At 47.7% G+C, this 22,132-nt stretch overlaps 1 protein-coding gene across 3 annotated transcripts in view; it reads right to left on the bottom strand.

The window, feature by feature from the left end:
- SLC43A3 (solute carrier family 43 member 3) overlaps positions 1-22,132 on the bottom strand; it is a 104,049-nt gene that overhangs the window by 35,339 nt on the left and 46,578 nt on the right. For all 3 annotated transcript variants that reach the window (XM_029574828.1, XM_029574829.1, XM_029574827.1), the window contains exons 3-6: positions 21,011-21,140; positions 15,421-15,467; positions 3,779-3,855; positions 3,559-3,651 (exon numbers count right to left, since the gene is read on the bottom strand). In XM_029574828.1, coding sequence (XP_029430688.1) covers positions 3,559-3,651; positions 3,779-3,855; positions 15,421-15,467; positions 21,011-21,140 — 347 coding nt within the window. The remainder of the gene's footprint in view (positions 1-3,558; positions 3,652-3,778; positions 3,856-15,420; positions 15,468-21,010; positions 21,141-22,132) is intronic.

The following is a 22,132-nucleotide window of genomic DNA, read 5'->3' as shown; positions in this document are numbered from 1 at the left end:
TTCCTGCCCATTCGTGTGGGTTTACTTCTCTTGAGAAGAAGCGGGGGGACTGGGGAGAGCGCACTGGGCCTGGACATTTGTACACCGGTCGGTGATTTCCGCAATCTCCTAATCCTGGGAAAAGTTTGTGGAAATCACAGTCACTGCGCAGTGGCCGACAGACGTGGAGAAGACGGGAGGTTGGGCCCCTGGCAGTTCGGGTTCAGGGCTGACTTCAGCACTGAAACAATGCCTTCTATATTCGCCCGATGACAACAGATGTCATGTCAACCAAGGCAGGAAGGCGCTGATTATTTTGTCGGATTTCTCCAGGACCTCTGATTTGGTAGATGACCTAATTCTACTAAAAAGATATTTACACTTAGATGGCACTGCTTCTCAGCAGTTAGTCTTTTTTGATTGAGTGGGCTCCAACGCGGGAAGGTGGACACGTCCTCCGCTGACTTGTGGAGGTCTTCCCTCTCATCAGCTCGGTTCAACGTATATATATCCAGCTGTTAGCTGGGATTTTTAGGAGTCTCAGCTTCAAATGTTGCTTATATGCCGACAACATCCAGATGTGTGCGCCTTTTGGGGGAATAACATCCTCACTGCGGCAACCCTGTGTCAGATCAAATTTCAAAAGGGCTTCTGGTAAATAAACTCAAGTGACTGCAAATGAGACTGAAGTGTTTCGAACCTACTTCAGAAAGGCCGGTGAGGAGCCCAGGAGTCCTACCGGACTTGGCACTTAACTTTGAGAATCAGATGCAGATGCTGCAAAACATATTTCCTGCAACTACGTTTGATTCGTCAATCATGGCCTCTTCTTAACAGGATAATTTATTTATTTATTTTATTTATTTATTTAGCACTTTTATATACCGATTTTCCAGTAACAGAATTACTAATCAAGTCGGTTTACATTCTAAACAATAACCATGACAAGAGGATGTCTTACAATAAACAGGTAGATTGAACTTGGATACAAATAATTGGGGTTAACAACATAAGGTAAAAGATATGGGGCCTAATGTAGGCTGGAGTTAAGAACGGGTGTTGGGCATAAGGCTGGGTTTTTAATATTGCTCTCTGGGGGTTACCAATGAAAGGGATCATAGGTTGGAATACGCATAAAAGCTGAAGTTAGGAGAATGCTTGGTTGAATAACCAGGTCTTGAGTCTTTTCTTAAATCCAATAGGGCATTGCACTAGTCTGAGGTCTGATGGGAGAGAGTTCCAAAGTTTGGGACCGGCAGTGGAGAAAGCTCTTTTACTTAATGCTGTCTTCATCGGTGGGACCAGTAGGTTGTTTCTGTAAGCTTGACTCACTGGTCTGGTGGAGGTGTGAGGTTGAAGAGGGATCTTGAGCTCGAGTGGGGCGATGTTATGTATTGCCTTGTGGATTGATGAGAGGGCTTTGAAAAGTATTCTGAATTTGATAGGAAGCCAGTGTAGATTTTTCAAGATGGGTGTTATATGGTCTCTTTTGTTTGTCTTGGATAGAATCCTTGCTGTTGCGTTCTGCAACATCTGTAGAGGTTTTGTGGAGTTAGCTGGGAGGCCAAGTAGTAGTGAATTGCAGTAGTCGATTTTACTGAGAATGATTGCTTGTAAAACTGATCGGAAATCTTGAAAATGGAGGAGGGGTCTCAATCTTTTCAAGACTTGAAGTTTGAAAAATCCATCCTTTATGATGTTGTTGATGAAAGATCTGTAATTCATTTGGTTATCTAGTATAACTCCCAGGTTTCTGACTTGTGGGGATAGGATTAGTTGTGAGGCCAGGTTGGTGATGGGTTGTGGGTGGTTTCCATCTTGGGAAATCTCAAAATAGCTGTGTGGGCACGGATACCGTCTCATGCAGACTATTATAATTCGTTATACACAGGCCTCCCAAAAAGGCCGTGAAGACGCTACAACTATTACAGAATATAGTTGCACAGCTACTGCTAGGAAAAGCGAGTACAGACCGAATCACCCTTACAGAACTCTATTTGCTCCCAATATCACGGTATGACCATGTTCATTAACTTCATATTTATTTAACAAAATTTGTGAATCGCCTTCCAGAATTAAAGGAGTCACCCAAAGTGATGTACAATGCTTAGAACATTAATATCATACAATGATAACAAACAGATGATAAACAAAACAAATATCCACGCCACTACTTTCAATTTAACACGTGTGTGCATCAAACAGGTGCAATAACACCCCTCATTTCTGATATCATCAGCCACGGTTTTAGTTTCTTCCTGAAACGCATCAGCTCTGTCTCACACATCCATGGATAAGCTATTCCACGGTTTTGGAGAAAGTCCTATTTTGACATTTAAGCTGGCGAAATGCCTTCCCCGAAGGAAGCTGAAGTGGATGCTGGTATCGTGACTGCAACACTGTTTGATCTGGAACAGTATAATTGATTTTGTAAATGTGGGGGGGGAAATGGACCCTCTCAAGCCAATACTAAGATCCTGAACTTACAACGCCATTTCATAGGTAACCAGTGAAGCTTCAAAAGAAGTGGAATCACTGGCGTCAGTCTTGGGCAACCCAAGACAACTCTGGAGGCCGTAGTCTGGATCACTTATCGGCACCGAATAATAGGTCCAGTAAATTGCACTGCAACAGTCAATTCCACCTAATACCAAGGCATAGGTCACAGATTTTAAGGCCTGAAAATTCAGAAAAGCTAGACACTGCCTAACTGAACTGATCTGAATAGAAGACATCTTAACCACTGCGGACACTTGCTCTAAATTCAAGTGGCCATCCAGCCTGACACCCAAAGACTAGCTCCTTGCGAAGGCAAGCTTGACGTGGCGAAGGGACCCTTTTGTAGGGCTTGAAGAGACTACGCCCAGGTGGTGGAGTCCAAGAGGGCCACACCTGCACTGTAACTTTAAAAGAGGAAGAGAGCCGTGGGCCTGCCCCCTAGGAGGAGCAGGAAGAGGACCTTGGACAGCGGCAATGCAGGGCAGCGTGAGGAGGAGACCGAGCAGGCCTCAGAACAGGCCTGACGAGGGAGCGGCGGCGTCCAAGCCGCGAAGGCAGGTCCAGGAGCGGCTTCCCTGCCGCAGGAAGGACCGGGGATGAGGGCCCCTCCCCCCCGGAGGGAGCAAGGAGTGTTGGCGGCCTCCTGCCGCGTTGAGGGATCCCGGCACGGTTCCTGCCACACCGGCAAGATGGCGGCCGAGCTGCTGGAACACAGGGCGTCGGGGAAGTCAGCAGGCAAGGCCCCGGCTTCTGCGGTCTCTGGGCCTTGCAGGTAAGCGCCTCCTGTGGCTCCAGCTGCAGGAGGAGCGCAACAGATATGTTATTTTGGTCTTGCTCCATCTGGACTGACTTCATGTGTTTACTGATTTGTTTGTTAGTAATTTAATATATTTGTTTTCTGGTATTGTATTAAGTTTTATATTCTAATTTCTCATTTTTAGATGTTATTCTGTATTTCTGATCGAAGATTGTTGTAATTGTTATTTATATACGCTGTGCACCACCTTGGACAATCCTTTCTAAAGAAAGCAGTCAAGAAATTTGCAAATGAAATTCAGTTAAACGGAGAGAAGCGAGTACCTTCACAAGGAGGAAAACAGCCGAGGAGGAATCAAAGGCTCCATTGTAGAGAGTAATAATTGTGGACCGATGAGCAGAAAACAAGTTCCCCACCTGGAGAAAAGAGAAGCATAGATCTGTAATGGCCAAGGCCCCAGCCTGGTAGAGCAGTAGCAGACACTTTGTCCCAACTGTAGTATCAAGCACCTGACTGCTGGATCATAAAGTCAAAAGCACTCACCTGGATATTTGTGAGGAGAAAGACAATCCCACCAGCAGAAAGCAACGAAAGAGCTGGAAACAGCAGCACTGCCGTATCTGTGAGAGACAGAGAGAGACAAAACGCACAGAGTTAATCGGCCTAAGAGAGTCTCCGTGGAGGCACGGTGCTGGTATCTGTCAGCCATGTCCAGCTATAGATAAAGTCATGCCTGCCACAGGCAGATCCTCAGACAGCCACACTCAGCACAGATAGGCCCAGAAAAGGTTCTGTCAAATCATGTCGCATGCAGAAAACACCCCATGTCACACACCCTGCACCAACGTGCCAAGCTGTATGCAGCTCCTCCATCCCTAGTGCATCTTCTCTTACTGAATGGAGACAGCCCAGAGTTCAAGCTAAGTAAAAGCCAGGTTTCCTCATCCTAGTCAGCCCCTATCCCAACCACTACTCTACCCGACACCAATCCCAGGCACCACACTCTACCCAACCAAAAAACAGTCAGAGTGCCCAGTCTAATGTGTTTTTTGGAACCCAGTTATACTATTCACCTACACATGTCCAGTGGGAATGATTTGCATAGGATGACTGTGTGGAAGGGTTACTAATTCCCAAAAAACATGTCTGACAGATTTTCACTGCAAACCAATCTTTTTTGTAGACACTTCTTGGAAACAGAATACTAGACTTGATAGACCTGTGGTCTCACCCACTCTGGCAAGTCTTATAATGCAGTACACACAAGATTGGGAAAGTGGAGTCCACGTAGTACGCACAATTTCCAAGGGCATTCTTTAGTACCTCCAGGGATAAAATGAATGCACTATGTACTCCTGTCTCCATTTTTCCCCCTTCCCACCAATACATCTTTTAAAGGGATGGATAGTAGGAATATTTTTGAAATTCAGACTGGAAAGTAGGACCCCTGCTCACCCTAGTGAGAGGCAGGGCCAGCGAGCAGCTCTTGCTGCAGATTGTATTTATTGTATTGTTTTGGGCTGTAAATGACTCTGAGCTGAACTTTATTCAAGGCAAGGAGTTTGCAAATGAAACATAAGATAACCCACTCCACCCCATTCAGCCCCTCCTCAACAGTCCCCTTTCTCCTCATCCTGGAAAAGTCCCACTCTCCCTTTCTCCTCACCTCACTGACCCTTCTCACCATCTCAGTGACCCTTCCCTCCATCTCTCCTCACTCATTCCCGCTTCACTCTCCTTGCACCTCCCACTGATCCCACTGTGCCCAACCCGGTGTTCTCAAATACTGTCCAAGCAATGCTCAGATAAGTGTCTGGTTTCCTCTGCAAAAATATTCGTTAACAAATCAAAAAAAAATGTGTAAAACACAGTGTGGTCACCAATGATTGGAACATTGGGTGCACAGTCAAAGTTAAGTTAATTTGCGAGTATAGCAGCTTCCAAAACGCTGCACACCCTTGACGCGAGGCATTCAGAATTAAGCCTGCGCAAATTTATGAGGTGTCCACACAATTAATTATATTATTCCTCAGCTTATTCAGTGGTTTCTTGGTTAGAATATACATCATATATTTATACAGTTTTCGTTCCTTTTTTTTGTCAATGACTTCTCACAGCCAGTTGTCATGGTTCTCCTCCACAAAACCCATCACCTGTAAAGGCGTCTAAGGACACTGAACGCCCAACAGTGCCTGCAGGAGGAGCACAGTCCTTAGTGAAGGGACCCTAGAGATGAATGTACTTAGGTCTAATAAAGAATTAATTAAAACAGAGAAAGAAAAAGCCAGAGGGGCTTTCTTCTGGGCCACAATCATGACTATAGAGATTAAGTGTCTTACGTCAACGTTTAACATCTTTAGAATCATCATTCCATTTGTGATCATACATTGACATTGCTTCACTGTCGCTCATTACAGATGTGGGGGCCAGACCTACCATGCGGACGATCCCTGATTCAATCCCTGAGTTGGGTCTTCCGAGCCACGGGTTGGCTGAGGCTGGGGGTGCTGCAGAGGCAGCGTTCATCATCCCCGGTGAGGGGGGGGGGGGGGAGAGAGTTATGGTCATTACTCAAGGGTGACACCTAGTGGCCAGATGCAAGGCCAATGATTGCAGGAAGCGAACCTGCTGCATGGCCCCCACACCAGGACCTCTGCTGAAATGACCAGACTCGTTTCATTGGGCAGGGAGGGGGAAGGAAGAATGAATATAAAATAGGGAAAAATACCCAAGTAGCTATGAATGAAGGCTCATCCCAGCCTCGATTACGACTTAGCTGGTGCTTCAACGGCACAGGAGGAAACAGCTGGGCCAAAACAACAAAAATGCAGATGTAATGCTCCCCGGTCCATCTCCGACAGTCGGTGAGCTTCCTAGCAATAGGGTGGACAGTTTATTTCAAATTTTTGTTTTTACCAGCCTTACAGCTGAAAAGACGTACTCAGCCTCTGCAGGTGTGTGTGTGGCAATGTTTGCGCCAACCCAGTAAGTCATGGGACTCGATGCTTCTTGTCCTGCCTACAGATATTTATTTATTTTTAAAAAACTTATTTTCTGCCTATATCAAATCCATCCATTCTAAGCAGATTCAAAAAAATTCATCCACAATCACATTAAAACTGATTAAACGGAACCGAAATACATAATCATGTACATAAACCCAGAAATCTTATAACCCTTCTCATCAAAAGGCCTGCTGAAATAAATGGGCTTTCGAATTCTTCTGGAAAATTCTATAGTCCACAATCTCTCAAAACTCTGCTAGTAATGCATTCCAGAGACCGGGCCCAATTACTGAGAAGGTCTACCCTCGTGTATCCTGGATGAGGGCTTCCTTAACAGAGGGCACCTGAATCAAAGGCTCATCAGCCCAACGCAGACCCAAACTGGCCTAGGAGCCACTAGCAGACGCTGTAAATAACACGGCCCTTCCTCCTTTAAAGCTTTCAAAACTAAAGTGAGAAGTTGAAATTCAATTCTTCGAGTCACGAGCAATCAATGTAATTGGCGCAACCCAGGTGAAATGCAGTCCCAAAGGGGCGGCTGCATACGGCATCTGTCCAATGTGATGCCAAGAGTCGTGCTCCTGAAACCGCAAGACTGTTTTAAATCTGCAACTTAATATTCATCAACTTGGTCTGTAAATCAGCAAAAGCTCCTGGAGAGAAGATCTGTGGAAAATGGGCAGCTAGTTCCAAAATATCAGCTGCTTTCGCCGAGGCCTTGGTTTGCAGGCTTCAAAATCTCACTAACCTTCGAAATTCCGCTACCAATTGCCCACGCTCGCCACATTCATCAAAAATATTTGTAAGGAAGCCATGAATTGCTGGAGAGATCACCTGCAGTCCACTTTTATACCCAATAAATGTTCACTTAAAATGGGAACCATCCACATGAACAAAACTCATGACTGACAAACTGTCACGAAGGGACACAAGCATTTGTGGATGCAGACAGGATGCCTTTATGGTTTTTAGCACCTGATTTCTCTCCACGTGCAAGCTTGGTAAAACAGGAGAATGTGACAGGTAACAGTTTGTCAGAGGACATAAAACACTGTCAGTACTGCCTGCAGAAATAACACTTCAGCACTGGATCTTGTAACTGAGTGCTAATTCTCTCCGGTGCAAGCAGAGGCTCATGGAACCGAAAATAGCCTGAAAGTGTCGCCCTGATTTACTGGGCGAGGGATACACCGAAGCAGGCAGAGCCAGGTTTTCATGACACCCTTAATGAATATGCATGCTAATCTATCTCGTGCATATTCATTAAGGGTATCATGAGAAGGTGACTGGTTAGGTGTGTCCCGAGCACTGGGTTGAGAAGTACTGGCATAAGATATTCACATCTCTAACCTGAAGCGAGAACGTCTTATTACCTGTATTCTTCCCTCACACCTCCTCCAAGGCTTACCTGCCTCTTCAGATCCTGCGCCACTCCCTCAAAGTAATCTGGCCCCAGTCTGTCTCTCGGCTGCTGCTCCATCGCTGAGAGGGTAAGGGAGAAGGTGCGCCAGATTCAGGCTCTCTTTGGTACCTGATTATCTCAGTCACTGTCACTTTCAGGCTGGCCTTGAGGGCTCGGAGGCAGTGGGACACCTGATCACAGGTACATCTCCCTCCACCCTCGCTGGCAATCCCGTCCCAGATATGGGGCTTTCTGGCCTTGGATGTTCTTGCTCCTGCCGTCTGATGAGCTGGGCGCAGTTTGCCAGGACTCCTTGTGTGAACATATCACCTTCTCCAGGGGAGAACCCGTGGGCACGAAGTCGCTACACTGGGTTGCCACTTCCGGGAAGGGGGAGGGGGTCCTGATCCCTCCCTATCTGTTTCTCTGACCCACTCCCAGCTCCTCGCACATCCTCCTCCCCCAACTGAGTGGTTTCCTCCTCCTCCCCCCCCCCCACTCTCTGTGCTGTCCGGCACTCGCCTCCCTCTCCTCCTGCTAGCATTCTCACTCTCACTGCCTCCTACTTCTGGCCTCACTACTTCTCCTGCACTCCTCCTCATCTCTGGCCCACTCCCGGCTCCTCCTCCTCCTCTCTCCTATCCTCACTCTCCTGGTCATGCCCCTTGCTATCTTCACCTCTAGCACACACACGTGCAAGGCCCCCTTTCACACTCTAAACCAAAAGGACAGACAGACAAGTAGAACACACGCACGCTCACTCTTCTTTCACACACAGACAGAACACACGCACGCTCACTCTTCTTTCACACACAGACAGAACACACGCACGCTCACTCTTCTTTCACACACAGACAGAACACACGCACGCTCACTCTTCTTTCACACAGACAAACAGAACACACGCACGCTCACTCTTCTTTCACTCACAAACAGAACACACGCACGCTCACTCTTCTTTCACACACAGACAGAACACAACCACGCTCACTCTTCTTTCACACACAAACAGAACACACGCACGCTCACTCTTCATTCACTCACAAACAGAACACACGCACGCTCACTCTTCTTTCACACACAAACAGAACACACGCACGCTCACTCTTCTTTCACACACAGACAGAACACACGCACGCTCACTCTTCTTTCACACACAAACAGAACACACGCACGCTCACTCTTCTTTCACTCACAAACAGAACACACGCACGCTCACTCTTCTTTCACACACAGACAGAACACACGCACGCTCACTCTTCTTTCACACACAAACAGAACACACGCACGCTCACTCTTCTTTCACTCACAAACAGAACACACGCACGCTCACTCTTCTTTCACACACAAACAGAACACACGCACGCTCACTCTTCTTTCACACACAGACAGAACACACGCACGCTCACTCTTCTTTCACTCACAAACAGAACACACGCACGCTCACTCTTCTTTCACACACAAACAGAACTCACGCACGCTCACTCTTCTTTCACTCACAAAGGCTACTAACAAAGGAAAAGGTAACGACAGCAGAAAACACTAAAAGACAAGACAAAGCTCTCAGATAATTGTAAATCAAAATCTCCTCTCACCTCTAACACCTTAACCACTCCTCAAAGCAGGAGGAGCAGAAGGTTGGCTTTTATAAAGCCAACCTTTGCTTTTATAAAGCAAAAAGATATCTTGTAAAGTGGTATTTCACTGTAACGTGCGAAGCACTGTTTATTGCAATGCGTAAAGTGGTTAAATACCGTTTTGTGAGATATTTTCCCACGCACTCCTCCCAGCCTTTGTAAATACCATGGGGGTGCACATTAGCCATTGCCGCACGCTTTCCAAGGTGAATTTCACGTGGTAATTACTTATATTTACTGCGGCTTAGTGAATGAGGCCCTTAGCTTGCCAACTGCACAGCAGCCAGGGCAAAAGCAGTGGAGATCAGGAGCCGCCCACCTCGGATGCCTCTTTCTGTTTTAAATGAATTATTCATGATCCCCATTCATCTTCACAGCGGGAGGCGCCTGCACCCAGGCAATAAATCCACCAAGAAAAGCCGTAAAGCTGTAAAAGGGAGCACAGATATCTTTACGTGATCCTATTAAGGACAGGCCCAGTCATGTCAAGGCTCCCGCCAGGATGGAGAGCGCAGCCATCCTCAAGCATTAACCCGCATTTCTCCTGCTGGAGCTCGACAAACCAGTGAGGAGGATGAGCATTGCCTCTGTCTGGTATAATCTACGTGGAGCAGTGAAACCGCCCTGCAAGTTACCATCCTGCAGATCCTTCCTGCACTTTGACGCAGACGCCCCTTTTCCGAGGTATCTGGAGACTCCCCCTTGTGTGGAATTTGTTCCTAAGTCACCACTGCTGCCGTTCTCTGGACCCTGCCGCTCATGAGATGGGGGTGACCAGAACCGCTGTTAGCAAAATGTGGGTGGCACCAGGGATTTGTGGAATGGCAGAACGATGCTTTCAGTCTGGCTTGCAATTCCTAACATTCGAGAAGCTTTCTTGACTACATTTAACCAATGGTGGCTTTTACCTATGTTTTATTCAGTTACATGAATATTATATCACATTGTATATTCAATTATTAATATACAAATAACTTTCATTTTAAAAGGGCAAATTTTAGCAACTTCAGATCAGAACCAGATGCCTATTTGCTGGAGGAGTCAGACGCAATCAATATAACCATTATGAAATTCAGGCTGCCACGTCCATTGACTTAGTAAATAGTAAACTCTTTGCAGCTACACAGCTAAGAAACAAAAGCCTTAACCTCTACAGGTCATAACGTTCTCCTCGGGATGGGGTTTCCCGTGAAGCAGCTGCACAGCCTTTAGCAGCAGTCACTAAAGAGGGCCGTTCTGCCAGAGAAACCACGTTCACGCGCAGGAAAACCTTTATTTTCCCTGCGTAACGGGTTCAGTACAATTGTTATGGGATCAAACTGTGCCGGCGATATCAATGATCTTTTTTTTTTTTTTACTTTTTATTTTTTGTACATTATACACAAGGATAAACTTTCTGCAGAAATAGCATTGCGTGTTATAATGATAACAAGGAAATCAGAAAAAAGAAATGCACTGCAATCAAAGGCTAATAAAAGCACCGCAAGCTTGAGGGAGCCCAGAAAAGGGGGGAGACCGTTTCCAAAATAAAGGAGAAAACATCTTCCGAAGAGAACACGGTCTGCGTCCTTCCTAACGCACGGTAGAACAGAGCCCATCCTAACTAAATGCTCTCCAAGGATGGATCCAGTACATCTGACATGGACAGGTTTCGACAAGATGGCTGCTTCGGGGCAATTATATTATTATCGACAGTCCTTGTTCCCTAACAAGACGCCATTAAAATCCCTCATCAAAGTGGTACCACTCTTGTTGTTTTCACATTTATTTGTGTGGCTCACCTACCTCTCTATTTGTCTCTCTTTTGTCATTTACTACGTTGCATTAGGCACTCACCGCACGATAAATATCTTAATGCAGTGATAACGCAGTATTTTCTCTCTTCCCGACAGCAACACATTCGGCACGCCTGCTACATGGAAAAGAGCCCGCTTCATCTCCTGCCATTCTGCAAGCTGCTGTGGGTACTTGAGGTACTTCCTGACCCACTTCGTCACAGCCCTCAGTACCTACCTGAAATGCCTTGACAACGATGACTGGTCCATGCCAGACACTATAGCCAATGTACACTGGAAAGAGTTAGTGGCAAGAAAGTGCTAAGGCACCAAGAAGCTTGATCAAGCTCCCAGGTTAGTGAATTAAAGGGCCCGAGCAGCCCACAGTACACCCCCCCCCCCCAAAAAAACAAACAAACCCTGGGGTCTTGTGAGACTGCCCCCCCCCCCCAATCCAACCCCCCTACCTTCCCTTGAGTGGCCCCAATAGAGGACATTTTAAAAAGAAACTGAAATAGTTGCGATGCAGGCTCCTCCCCTCCATCCCAAGCCCCACCCCTTATTCATAACTACTCCCTCCCCGGCCTCGGTGATAGGGGTATAAGTAGAAAAACAGCCAGCCAGTGATGGTGGACATCCTGGAGCCTAGAGGGAGTTCCAGGCCGCTCTGGGCACCCAGAGGGCAGAGCCAGTGGGGGAGGAGGTCAGAGGCTTGGAGAGGAATTGCCTCAAACAGCTGCGGGGAGGGGTAGGGGGTACAGGGGGTCTCACAAGACCCCTGATGGCTTTGGGAGGAGGTACTTCGGGCCACTCGGGTCCTTGTATAAGATGGTGTCCCTGGGCTGTGGAACTGCCATGGTGCTCATGGCATTTTACCACCAGGAGGCAAAGTCAGACAAGCAGAATGAAATTTAGGACTGGATGTGTGGTGGAATTTCCGGTGCAGAGCGGTAGATCCGGGCATCATCAGCATAAAAGTGGTACTGAAAACTGTGGGAGAAGAACTAGAGAGATCTAAAAGATCTCGCCATTAACCGGACAAACTGGTGGACTAATTGCAAAACTGAGAATGTGCTTCGCGTGAGCATGTTTTGAAATTCGCTGACATGCGCACGTAAAAATCGACAAGGTCCTATGGAAGACACATGCACCTATCTGTGCTCGAGAAGATTCTTAAAATAGGAGCATGCATGTGCATGGTTGGTGCATTTTAAAACATACGTGCGGCAAGTGCACGCACAATTAAAAATTCCGGAGGATCCTTGCTCACGCACCAATATGCGTATGTATGGGCGTATATGCGCGCATTTTAAAATCGACCTCTCTGTTTGCATCAGTTTATAACCAGGATAAATTTGAAGGTGAGGCACATTCATGTACAGGCAGAAGTACAAATGGGTTTGTAATTGGTCATCTTGTATTAGCAGAAGATATGATAACAATGACAAATCTACAAGGAGGATTAGGAAGCCAGGATAGTGAAAGATGCATTGAAGTAAGTTAGCCAGGCAGTGGATAACGAACGGTCTCATGGTCGAGACCAGGTTTTCAGTGAGAGAAGGGAGTCTCTGTTGCTGTCTTTGTCATGGGGGGATCTGGGGGGAAGCCTGGCCAAATAGCCAAGCCTTGACTTTTTCCTGAAGGTAAGGTGCAATGTCTCAAAGCATGGGGGCAGTGGTATTTTATTACATAATTTTGGGGCATAGCAGCTAAATGTAAGTCTTGTATTTATTTTATTTATTGCGCATTTAACCCAGGCCTTTTCACTGGTAGCTCAAGGCGAGTCACATTCAGGACCTGGAGGTATTGTACAAGTTAATCTGGCAAAAGCCAGTGAAGGAGAGGATAAGAGGGCTATTTGAGAGGACTGTAGGGATGTAGGAGAACATCTGCTGGGGGACATGTTCTTCCCACACTTGAAGTTTTTGAAACCTGTTTTCAACTGGGAGTCAATGCAGCTGATTTAAGATTGGCCTTATGTGGTCAGCTGCTTTGGCCTCCTCCTAAAGTTTTGGCAGCCATGCTTTGAAGGAGTTGGAGGTGTTTAATATTATATTGTGAGATGCCTTGGACTAGAGAATTACAGTAGTCAATGTGTGTGGTGATTATAGCCATTAGGAAAGCATGCGGCCTAGAATAATATCAGTAATTTGCCTCCAATGTGGAGTTTACTGGTCCCGATATCAAACTGCTTGCACGGTGTGAAGTGCTCCGGGGTTGCTTTACGTAATCTCTCTTTCTCTCTCTCTCCTTTTAGATTCTGCATCTCAGAGTGGCCCCCATTCTATCAGGTTTCTAAAACCTCTGTTCTCCCAGACGTCCACCACGGATTCTCACACTGAGGGTCCCAGAAACCAGACCCATTTACCTGAAATGTGTTTCTCTCAAATCTTCCCTGCCATTGCCGAGAAGCGGGCCTGGGCTATACTCCTACATCAATGCCTAGGTCAGCCCCCAAATCCGCTCTTCAGGTGCTCCAAACTAACTTCTCCCCTTCTGTCTCGCAACCCTGGCAATTCACTCGTCACTGGGCCACTTGGGAGCCCGTACCCTACCAATGACTTTCATGACCTGCCACTGTTTCCTGCACTTGCAGTTTCCACCAATGTACATCCGAGTCTTGTATCTCACTCTGCCTGTTCCTCCGTACCTGCTGCCAGTCAGAACAGCTCTTACGTCTCCTGGTTTCCTGAACATGGAAATTCAGTTACTGCTCCATTAAACATCATGCTTTATACTGGAAGCTAAACTGCTGGCCTGTCACTGAATTATTTCTTTTGTTTGACGTACGATTCACCCTTCTCGTCCTGTTTTCTTGGGCTTCTATTACCAGTGGAAAAGAGGAGAAGATGGATTAGGTGTTAATCTTGTCAGGTGGCTCTCGAGTGCTCCTCCTGCCTACTATTATTTATCATTTCTAAAGCACCATCAGACACATGCAGCGCTGTGCAGATACGCTTACGAGACAGTCCCTGCTCCACGGAGCTTGCAATCTGGTCAAGACAAACATACGTGACCACAAAGAGTCGATGGGAAGTGCATGTATTGTAGAAGAGAGGGGTTTTTAGAGAACCATCCACAGTGGTGCCAAGATCTCTTTCTTGATATTTCACTGCCAAACCAAAGCTCATTATCATCAGCTCGGATTGTTTTTCCCATATGCTTTGTTTTGCACTGAGCTATGCTGAAACTCATCTGTCACTTTATTGCTCGTTCACTCTGTAGCTTTTTACCAGCAGCTTTGGTTTTGATTACGCTACATAATGTTGCATAACCTGCAAACTTCGCCCCCTCACTCCTTTTTCCAGATAGTTTATCAATCTGTTGAACAATAGCAGCGGCGGGAGGAGTTGTTACCAGAAGAGCTGGGCTGGAGATGCATTTTCCAGGTGATGGAAGTTTCCAGATGTGTGTGAGTGAGAGAGAGACAGACGCTCTGCAAAGACCAATATCTAAGTTAACTAGTTATACCACTTTTAACTCGGGGTGGAGAAGATTTGGGGGGGGGGGGGCAGTCTTATATACACAGTCAGAGGTACAAACAGCACTGTCTAAGCTAGGTAGAAAGTACATTGTACAAATTAACTCCTCTTAAATAGAGAGTGACATATGGACACTTATGGAAAGGCTCTCTCTCTCGCTCTCTCTTCCCCCCGAACAGCATGTGCAATAAAAACCTTTTTGGTTGGTAACACACCTGCAAAAATTAGCACTGGTGCGGAAATTACCGATGTGATGGCGGAGCAGGGAAATTAGCCTAGCCACGCCCCTTTTTTATCGCGGACATTATCTCTGCTATATTTAGAGCATTTTGATAAATCTAGGCCTGAGTTACATGCCCTGCCATAAATGTGCTCTGAGACAGGTACAGCCTTCCCAAACCTCCACGTACCACGCACAGCCACAGAACGCAATGAATCCAGAGAGGTGCCCAGTCACTCAGGTCCCAGGATCTATTCCCTGTCCTTCTGTGTGGGTTCCCAAACGTCTGCCAGCCTAAGCTCCCATCATCAGATTATCCTGAACTCCCCAAGCTCTCTATTAAATGACCACACATCCCCAAATACTGTTCTTATTGGTGCCGGAGAATATGGCACCACCCACATTTCTCTGTTCCTCAGCTGAGGCTGGAATATCCTATCAGCAGCGTGGATCCACCCCCTGTGAGAGGGTAAATGAGCATCCAGCCTAAAGTGGACTTGATTCTCCTACCAGCTCAGTTACAGGAGTCGCTCCTTTACCACATCATCAGAGCCACTCCTTGTTTGAGTCCAGAAGGCTGCAGGGTCGAATCTGCAGATTGCAGGTCAGAAAAGCAAGGCACACAAGGCTTCAAGTCACAAACATCCCCCGCCCCTCACCTTACCTGCCGTAGAGAAAGCAATAAGTAATGTGGCAATCGTGTACAGGAATCTGAAATGAGATAGAAGAGCCACACATTTCAGCAGAGGATCCCAAAGGTTCACAGATATGCCCTGCCTGGCACATGCATCGAGTTCTAACGGTGCTCAGAGAAATCGGCCCTGCAAGATTCACACATGAAAACCTGGAAACCCAAGGGGCTGCCAGCAATGCAAAGGATGCCCCTGTAACAGGGTCTTACCCGCAGGAACCACTGAAATGCTCACCCAAGTTCCTCTTACCTGGCTGCTTGGAACCGGGTCGCGTGGTGGCTCGGATTGGCGCTACAGACCGACGTCTTGAGAAAGCAGTCAGCAGTACAGACTGGCAGGCCGGTAAAGCCACTACTGGATCTCTCCTTAACGGGGGCCTCTAATCAGACGACGCTTTCATTGCAAGAACTCGAACACCCGCTGTCCCATAAATCTTCCATTCCGAAATAGCGGCCCTGCCCTAATTAGGTTGAGTTCCTTCCAGAAAGAGAGAAAACCTTTGGGAAATGTTTCCCAGCCTTCATGGATGGAGTGAAAGGTGATGGGACAGACGACGCTGTCTTGCTCGGAGGGATAGTGACGGCTGCAATCAAGGCGATCCTTTCTAAATCTATTTGCGACTCCCAAGGGTTCAGGCCAGGCCTTTTCTAGCAAAACACAATTTCTCCTTTCAAAAGGGCAGTGTCCTCTGATACAGCTGTCAAGTCAGAGAGCGCTAAGCCTTCTTGGGTCCATTTAGGATGTTGCATGGAATTCTTCCTTGCCAAAATCCATTGCATCCTTCTTCGACTCTCTACAAGAATTTCTGGGGCAGGAGGTTGGTTAACGTCTCACACACACACGTGAGCTTCTTGAGAGAACTTCCATTTTTCCCTCTGCAATTCTGCCCGTCCAAGTTTCATGGCCAGCATTAAATGTAGAGGGGATCAAAGGGGACGGACAGACAGACGGTTTCAGAACGGATCCCAGGGATGCTCACTTGTGTAACAGGGTCTTGTCTGCATGGGAACCAAGCAGGTCTCGGGCGTTTCCACTCACCATCAATTGCACTTTCATCTCCCCGGGCAGTCATAGAGCGGTTATAACGTTTTCATGTGACATTCACACAGAACTACTGTTATTATCTCACCGAAACTGGCTCCAATCGGACTTCATCATCTTCATTTATTGCTTCTGGTCATTTTTCCTTGAGGAACGCCCGCTGTGCTTTCACTGTCATTCCCTGGCCTTTCGGCCCTGACATTACCGATTTGCTCTCTCATTCAGTCTCTGCTGACTTTAAACTCTATTTTCGGCAGACGGCCCGCCTGATCAGTCTTGCTTTTCTCCAAAGGCCACGCTCTCCCCCGCTCCCTGAGTCATTAAAACATACAGCAGGGTCCCCCCAGACACCTGCGGCAGCCAGGCCCCATTAGTCTAGCCGGTCTCCTTCTAGGGAGTTACCTCCTTCAGACGCGGTTTTCCCACACTGTCATCCGCTTGCTCGCTGCGCGGCCTCAGAAAACATTACCGTTCTCATTCCTGACGGCCAGAAACGGCCTGAGTCCACCTCCCTCCTGCACAGCACAGAAGACCCCACACTCCAGGCCTTTCCACCAGAAAATGAAAAGGCCTGGATGGGCTGAACCGGGATTTCTCACCAGAGCCGCTGCACTGAACCACTGGAGGGACCACAAGGTTCTCCAGGATTATTCACTTACGTACAAAGGGGATGATGTAATAAGGTGCGCCGAAGCTGCTGCGGGTTTGCTCGCGCGCGCTTTCCCGTGCAAAGGCCTATACGGGCATGGACGAAGGGTTTTGTGCGCGGGGGAAAAATTAAAAAGCCCGTACAAACGCGACTGACCCGTGGTTTTTTTCTGCATGAGTGCAGAGGAGGCGATTATCTATTCATGGGCAATGCAGGGAGCCACGCTAGACGATAGAAAATGCTAGGGCGGGTTTTTTAGTGCAAGGTTTGTTTTTTTTAGTGCCATGGTCAGGGCACGGGTTCAGTGGCAGCTTGCACTGGTGTGGTACGGTTGTGAGTCCGTGCGGTTCTGGTGTTACTATTACGCTGATTTCTGATTGCATTCGGCTGTTCCTGATGCTGCGGTATATCCTGCGGCTTCTCCAAAGGATGACAGCAACGGAGGTCATGGCGTGCGGGGTGAATTATTATCCATTAATCTGTTTGCCATGTTTTCTGCAGCCCACAGTTATTGGAAACATAAGCATTCCTATTCCAGGGTCATAAGTTCACTAAAAAGGGAGGCCCGGTCGCTCGCCGCCTTTGCTTTTATGCGCGGATTTGTGTGCGGATTATCGGTGCGGGTGCAGCCTCTTATTACGTAATGCCTTGCCGCGCGTCTGTACGTGCATTTCTTCATGACTGTATGGGTCTGTGTGTGCATTTTTTTTTTTACATCCCGCGGAGGCACCAGCTTCAGCCGCGAGCGGTGATCAAAACCTGCGTTGGCGACTAGCGGCTGCTTCCCCACGGGTCTTAGTACATCGGCCCCAGAGTGCTTATGGCCACTTACAATGCAGTGAAGGAACATTTCTGAGCAAAGAGTAGGAGGGGGAATAAGATTAAGCAGCTGCTTTTATGCTGGCTCTTTGCCGCTCTCTTAACTTCATTTTGAATTCCAATGCATCCAACGCTGCGTTAACGTTCACTACTGTATTAATTTATGTGGCCCAGCTCCCAGCTCTGGTCCGTGTGCCACTAATATTTTCACACTTAAACTGTACCCAATCTGTGCTTAACCCCTACCCAGAGGGAACAATGGGCTGAACTGGTTTCAGTGGTAAATTGCATAAGCCAGATGTCAGCAGTGCATAGGGCGCTTGCTCTTTTGTTATGACCTGGTTTCTAGATTTTCGTCTGCCTGCTTGCAGTGCGTTTTTGTTCCCTGGGGCAGAAACTATGGGATATGACATTTTTGCATGCTTGCTGGTGGGAGAGGGGTATAAATTTACAAAATGTTTACATGGAAGTAACACGCGCAAGCAGCATTTTCTAAAAAGCCCTAAAATACGCGTGCACTAGCGGTGTTGCGCGTAAATGTGAAAGGGGAATAAAAAGGGGTGGTGTACAGGTGTTGTAGGGAGGGCTTCAGAAGTTCACGCGCACAAGGGGGGACGATGCATTGTCATGGGCGCAATGGTGTGCACATCCCCTCTCTTTAGCGCTCGACGTAATACTCAAATGAGCTGGCGCACTAAGAGGGACACGCAGTGCACGAATTGTGCATCCCGAGCACGTGCATGGCATCGAGCGCCCAGGAGAAGTGACTGAGCGCAGGTAAGGAAAACGGAGACTTACTTTTCCTAACCCATGCACAGACATCACTTAAGAAAACGGACGCTGGTAAACTGAGCTTCCCTTTTCCTAACCTGACCGCGGTCAAGATTTTGTATTTTTTCATGTTGCAGCTTTCTGCGGTTCCTCCTGCTTAGTATCATAATGATATTAAGTAGGAGGAACCATAGGAAAAAAAAGCTGCATTTTTTGCTTTTCTGAGCTTGGCTTGGGGTATCTCAAAGCTTAACACCAGCTCTGAGCTGGTGTTAAGCTTTGAGGGTTAAAATGTGCACATCAGACCCACTTTTTTTTTTTTTTTTTACATCAGGGGTAGTAGCTAATAGCCTCATTAACATGGCATTTGCATGTGATGAGCGCTATTAGCTACGCACCGATATGGACGCGCGTTTTGGACGCACTAATCCTGATATTGCATTGAGCGTACGTCCAGCACGCCCAAAACGCAAGTCCAACCGCGCATTTAGCGGCTTGCTGAGCTCAGCGCCCGATATTGCGTCGGCCCCGAGATACTATTTTGTTAGCGGTTCATGTACGTACGTTAGTTAGCGAGCTCCTCCGTTCGCTTTTACGTCCGCTATTAACTCACGGACGTGAACCTGCACTGGTCTTTTGTCTGCAGTATGGGAGGTCCGGCTGAACTGGTGGGTGGTGGGGGTCAGTGTAAAGTGCTGCGGGCTCCGGCTGAACTGGTGGGTGGTGGGGGTCAGTGTAAAGTGCTGCGGGCTCCGGCTGAACTGGTGGCTGTGTCGGTAAACTGGCGATCCAAGTGCACGCATTTGGTAAGCAGAATAGGCACATTCTTTGTAAAACACCTCCCCACTGCATACAACTCGGGGTTATTACCCGCACGTTACAACTATGATGTGTATAAAATATATGCATGCACCATGGTTAAATATGTGCTTTCCTGCATTACAAATGTACGTGTGCACTGAAACGTACACGAGTACTTTCTGGGCAGAGGTGTGCGGTATTTTATAAATTGTGTGACTCCTTCCAGTTTATAAAATACTGCGGTAACGTCCATGCCTTTGTGCTGACTCACACCGACTGCTGAGAATTACCCTCTCTGGGAGTAAATTCTAAACTGGCCCTGGGCTTAAGGCCTCGATTCTTTTGGGATGAGTTCCTAAGAGGAATCATGGGCAACCACCCCGAAGAGAAGAGGCCACCTTTGGAAAGTCTCATCATGCATTTCCCGCCTTGAACTGGAGGAAGCGAGCGATCTGTTTCCCAATGAACCGTTTTGGATCTGCCGGTAACACATTTCCTTTACTGAGGAACAACGACACCTTACAGACTAACCAAATTATGAATGAACGTGCTTTCGAGGGCATGGTCCATTTCGTCAGAATCCAGGCCAGGGTTAGGAGAAGGGGGGGGGGGGGAACATGGTCAAAACTCTGCAGAGCGCCCCTCCCTCTCTTCATCTCTCCCTGCACGAGTTCCTCCATGCCCTGAAATAAATGCAACACTGTCAGAGGCTCCTCTCCCCTGGCCTGGCCCAGGGGAGAGGAGCCTGAGAACTGCAAGGAAGCCCCCAGAGTCCCTGCTGGGATGAGCCCTGCTTCCCCCCTCAGACCAGGGCTAGGTGCACACAAAGAGGAAGGAGGCAGCAATGTGTATGTGATGTTTCCTCTTAGCTCCTCTCTCCCTCTCGCTGCATGAAGCGAGAGCTCACACATCTCCTGCCACTGCCTGCTCGCTCCTCTCCAAGTCAATGCACGGTGTCCTGTTCTGAGAAGAGGGAGAAAACCAGGGGTAAGCGAAGCCTGTGCTTCCCACCCCCCTCTGGCAGGCAGGGCACGGCCTCCACCACCCTGAGGGAGGTGCTCTGCTGCCCTGATGCCGTGTAACTGAGATGGGGAGGGTGCGTGTGCACCTTTTTTTTTATGATGAGGCAGTGACACAGGCAGCCAACAAGACAGGGGCAAAAGCAAAGGTTGCGGCGTATCTGAGTGGCACAGGCTCCATGCCAGGAAGAGCCTGCTGCATGACAGATAAGGAGTATGGCTCATCCCAGATACTGACAGCCGAGGGGGTGGGGGATGGGGAAGTTAAGTGCATTTATAACACAGTCACATCAGGTGGCAAGCAGTAGGGGTGTGAGCTGCGATATCTGACAGGACAAGCTTTCACCTTCCTCCCCCAACTCTCACCGCCGTGCTCTGGATGCTGACCCCGCCCCTCCCACCCATGTCCCACGCCACGTGCCGTGCCATCCGTGGTTTTCTGCTGCTGCGGGCGCTACTTACATGCCAATCAGCCGAATGACCATGGTCCCAAAGTGATCAAAGATGTAGCCGTTAGGGAGCGTCACAAAGTTATTCATAAAGGAGCCGATGGTGAAGATGAGGGAGAATTGTTCATCCTGAGCACTGCAATCTGAGGAGAAAAGAGAAGAAGACATGGCTGATGGGTCCCAAAGCAGGGGCAGAAAGAAAAGAGGGAAAGGAGACAGAAGCTACCCTGCAGAGCAGGCCCATTACCCGTGTCCCACCGCGGCAAGTTAGAGAGAGGGTCCTGCTACCATCCTTACTGCTTATCCAGTCACACGATGAAACCACACACATATAGACAACCGCACGTACACACACACACAAATACACAGACACATATACACACACACATAAGCACAAACACACACATATACATATAAACACACACACATATATACACACAATGTATACACAAACACACTTACAAACACATATACACACACACATAAGCACAGACATATATACACACACATATAGACAACCACACGTACACACACACATAAATACATATAAACACACACACACACACACGTATACACACATATATATACATATAAACACACACATATATACACACACACATGTATACACAAACACACATACACATAAGCACAAGACATACATACACACACACATAAGCACAAACACACATATATACACATACACATATATATACATATAAACACACATACACACACACATATACAGGCACATACATACATATAAACACACACATACCCACACACCTGCATGCACATCCAGAAGCGCACAAAAAAACACAAGCACACACACACAAGCATAAAGACTTGCTCAGGAGCACGTAGGGAAGTGCTCTGGATCTGTTTAAAATCAGTCAGTGCACCATGAACTGGAGCACAGGGGGCAGGCAGTAGGAGGCTGTCACTCGTTAAACCTGCAGCAGCCACTATTTTAGGGGTCCCCAAACGTTTCATGAGGGGGGAGGCGGAGAATCCCTCTCTGAGTTTGCTAAGGGCAGAGTGGGGGCCCCTGGGAGTGGGACCCGTGCCGTCTGGCCCTTTCACTGATCCGAAATGCTGGGTCATGGATAAAGGGGCAGGAGGGGCAGTAACAATATTT

The sequence above is a fragment of the Rhinatrema bivittatum genome, chromosome 13 (assembly GCF_901001135.1).
Source record: "Rhinatrema bivittatum chromosome 13, aRhiBiv1.1, whole genome shotgun sequence".
NCBI lineage: Eukaryota > Metazoa > Chordata > Amphibia > Gymnophiona > Rhinatrematidae > Rhinatrema > Rhinatrema bivittatum.
The sequence above is the reverse complement of the archived record's forward strand: the minus strand, read 5'-3'. Positions and strand labels throughout refer to the sequence as shown.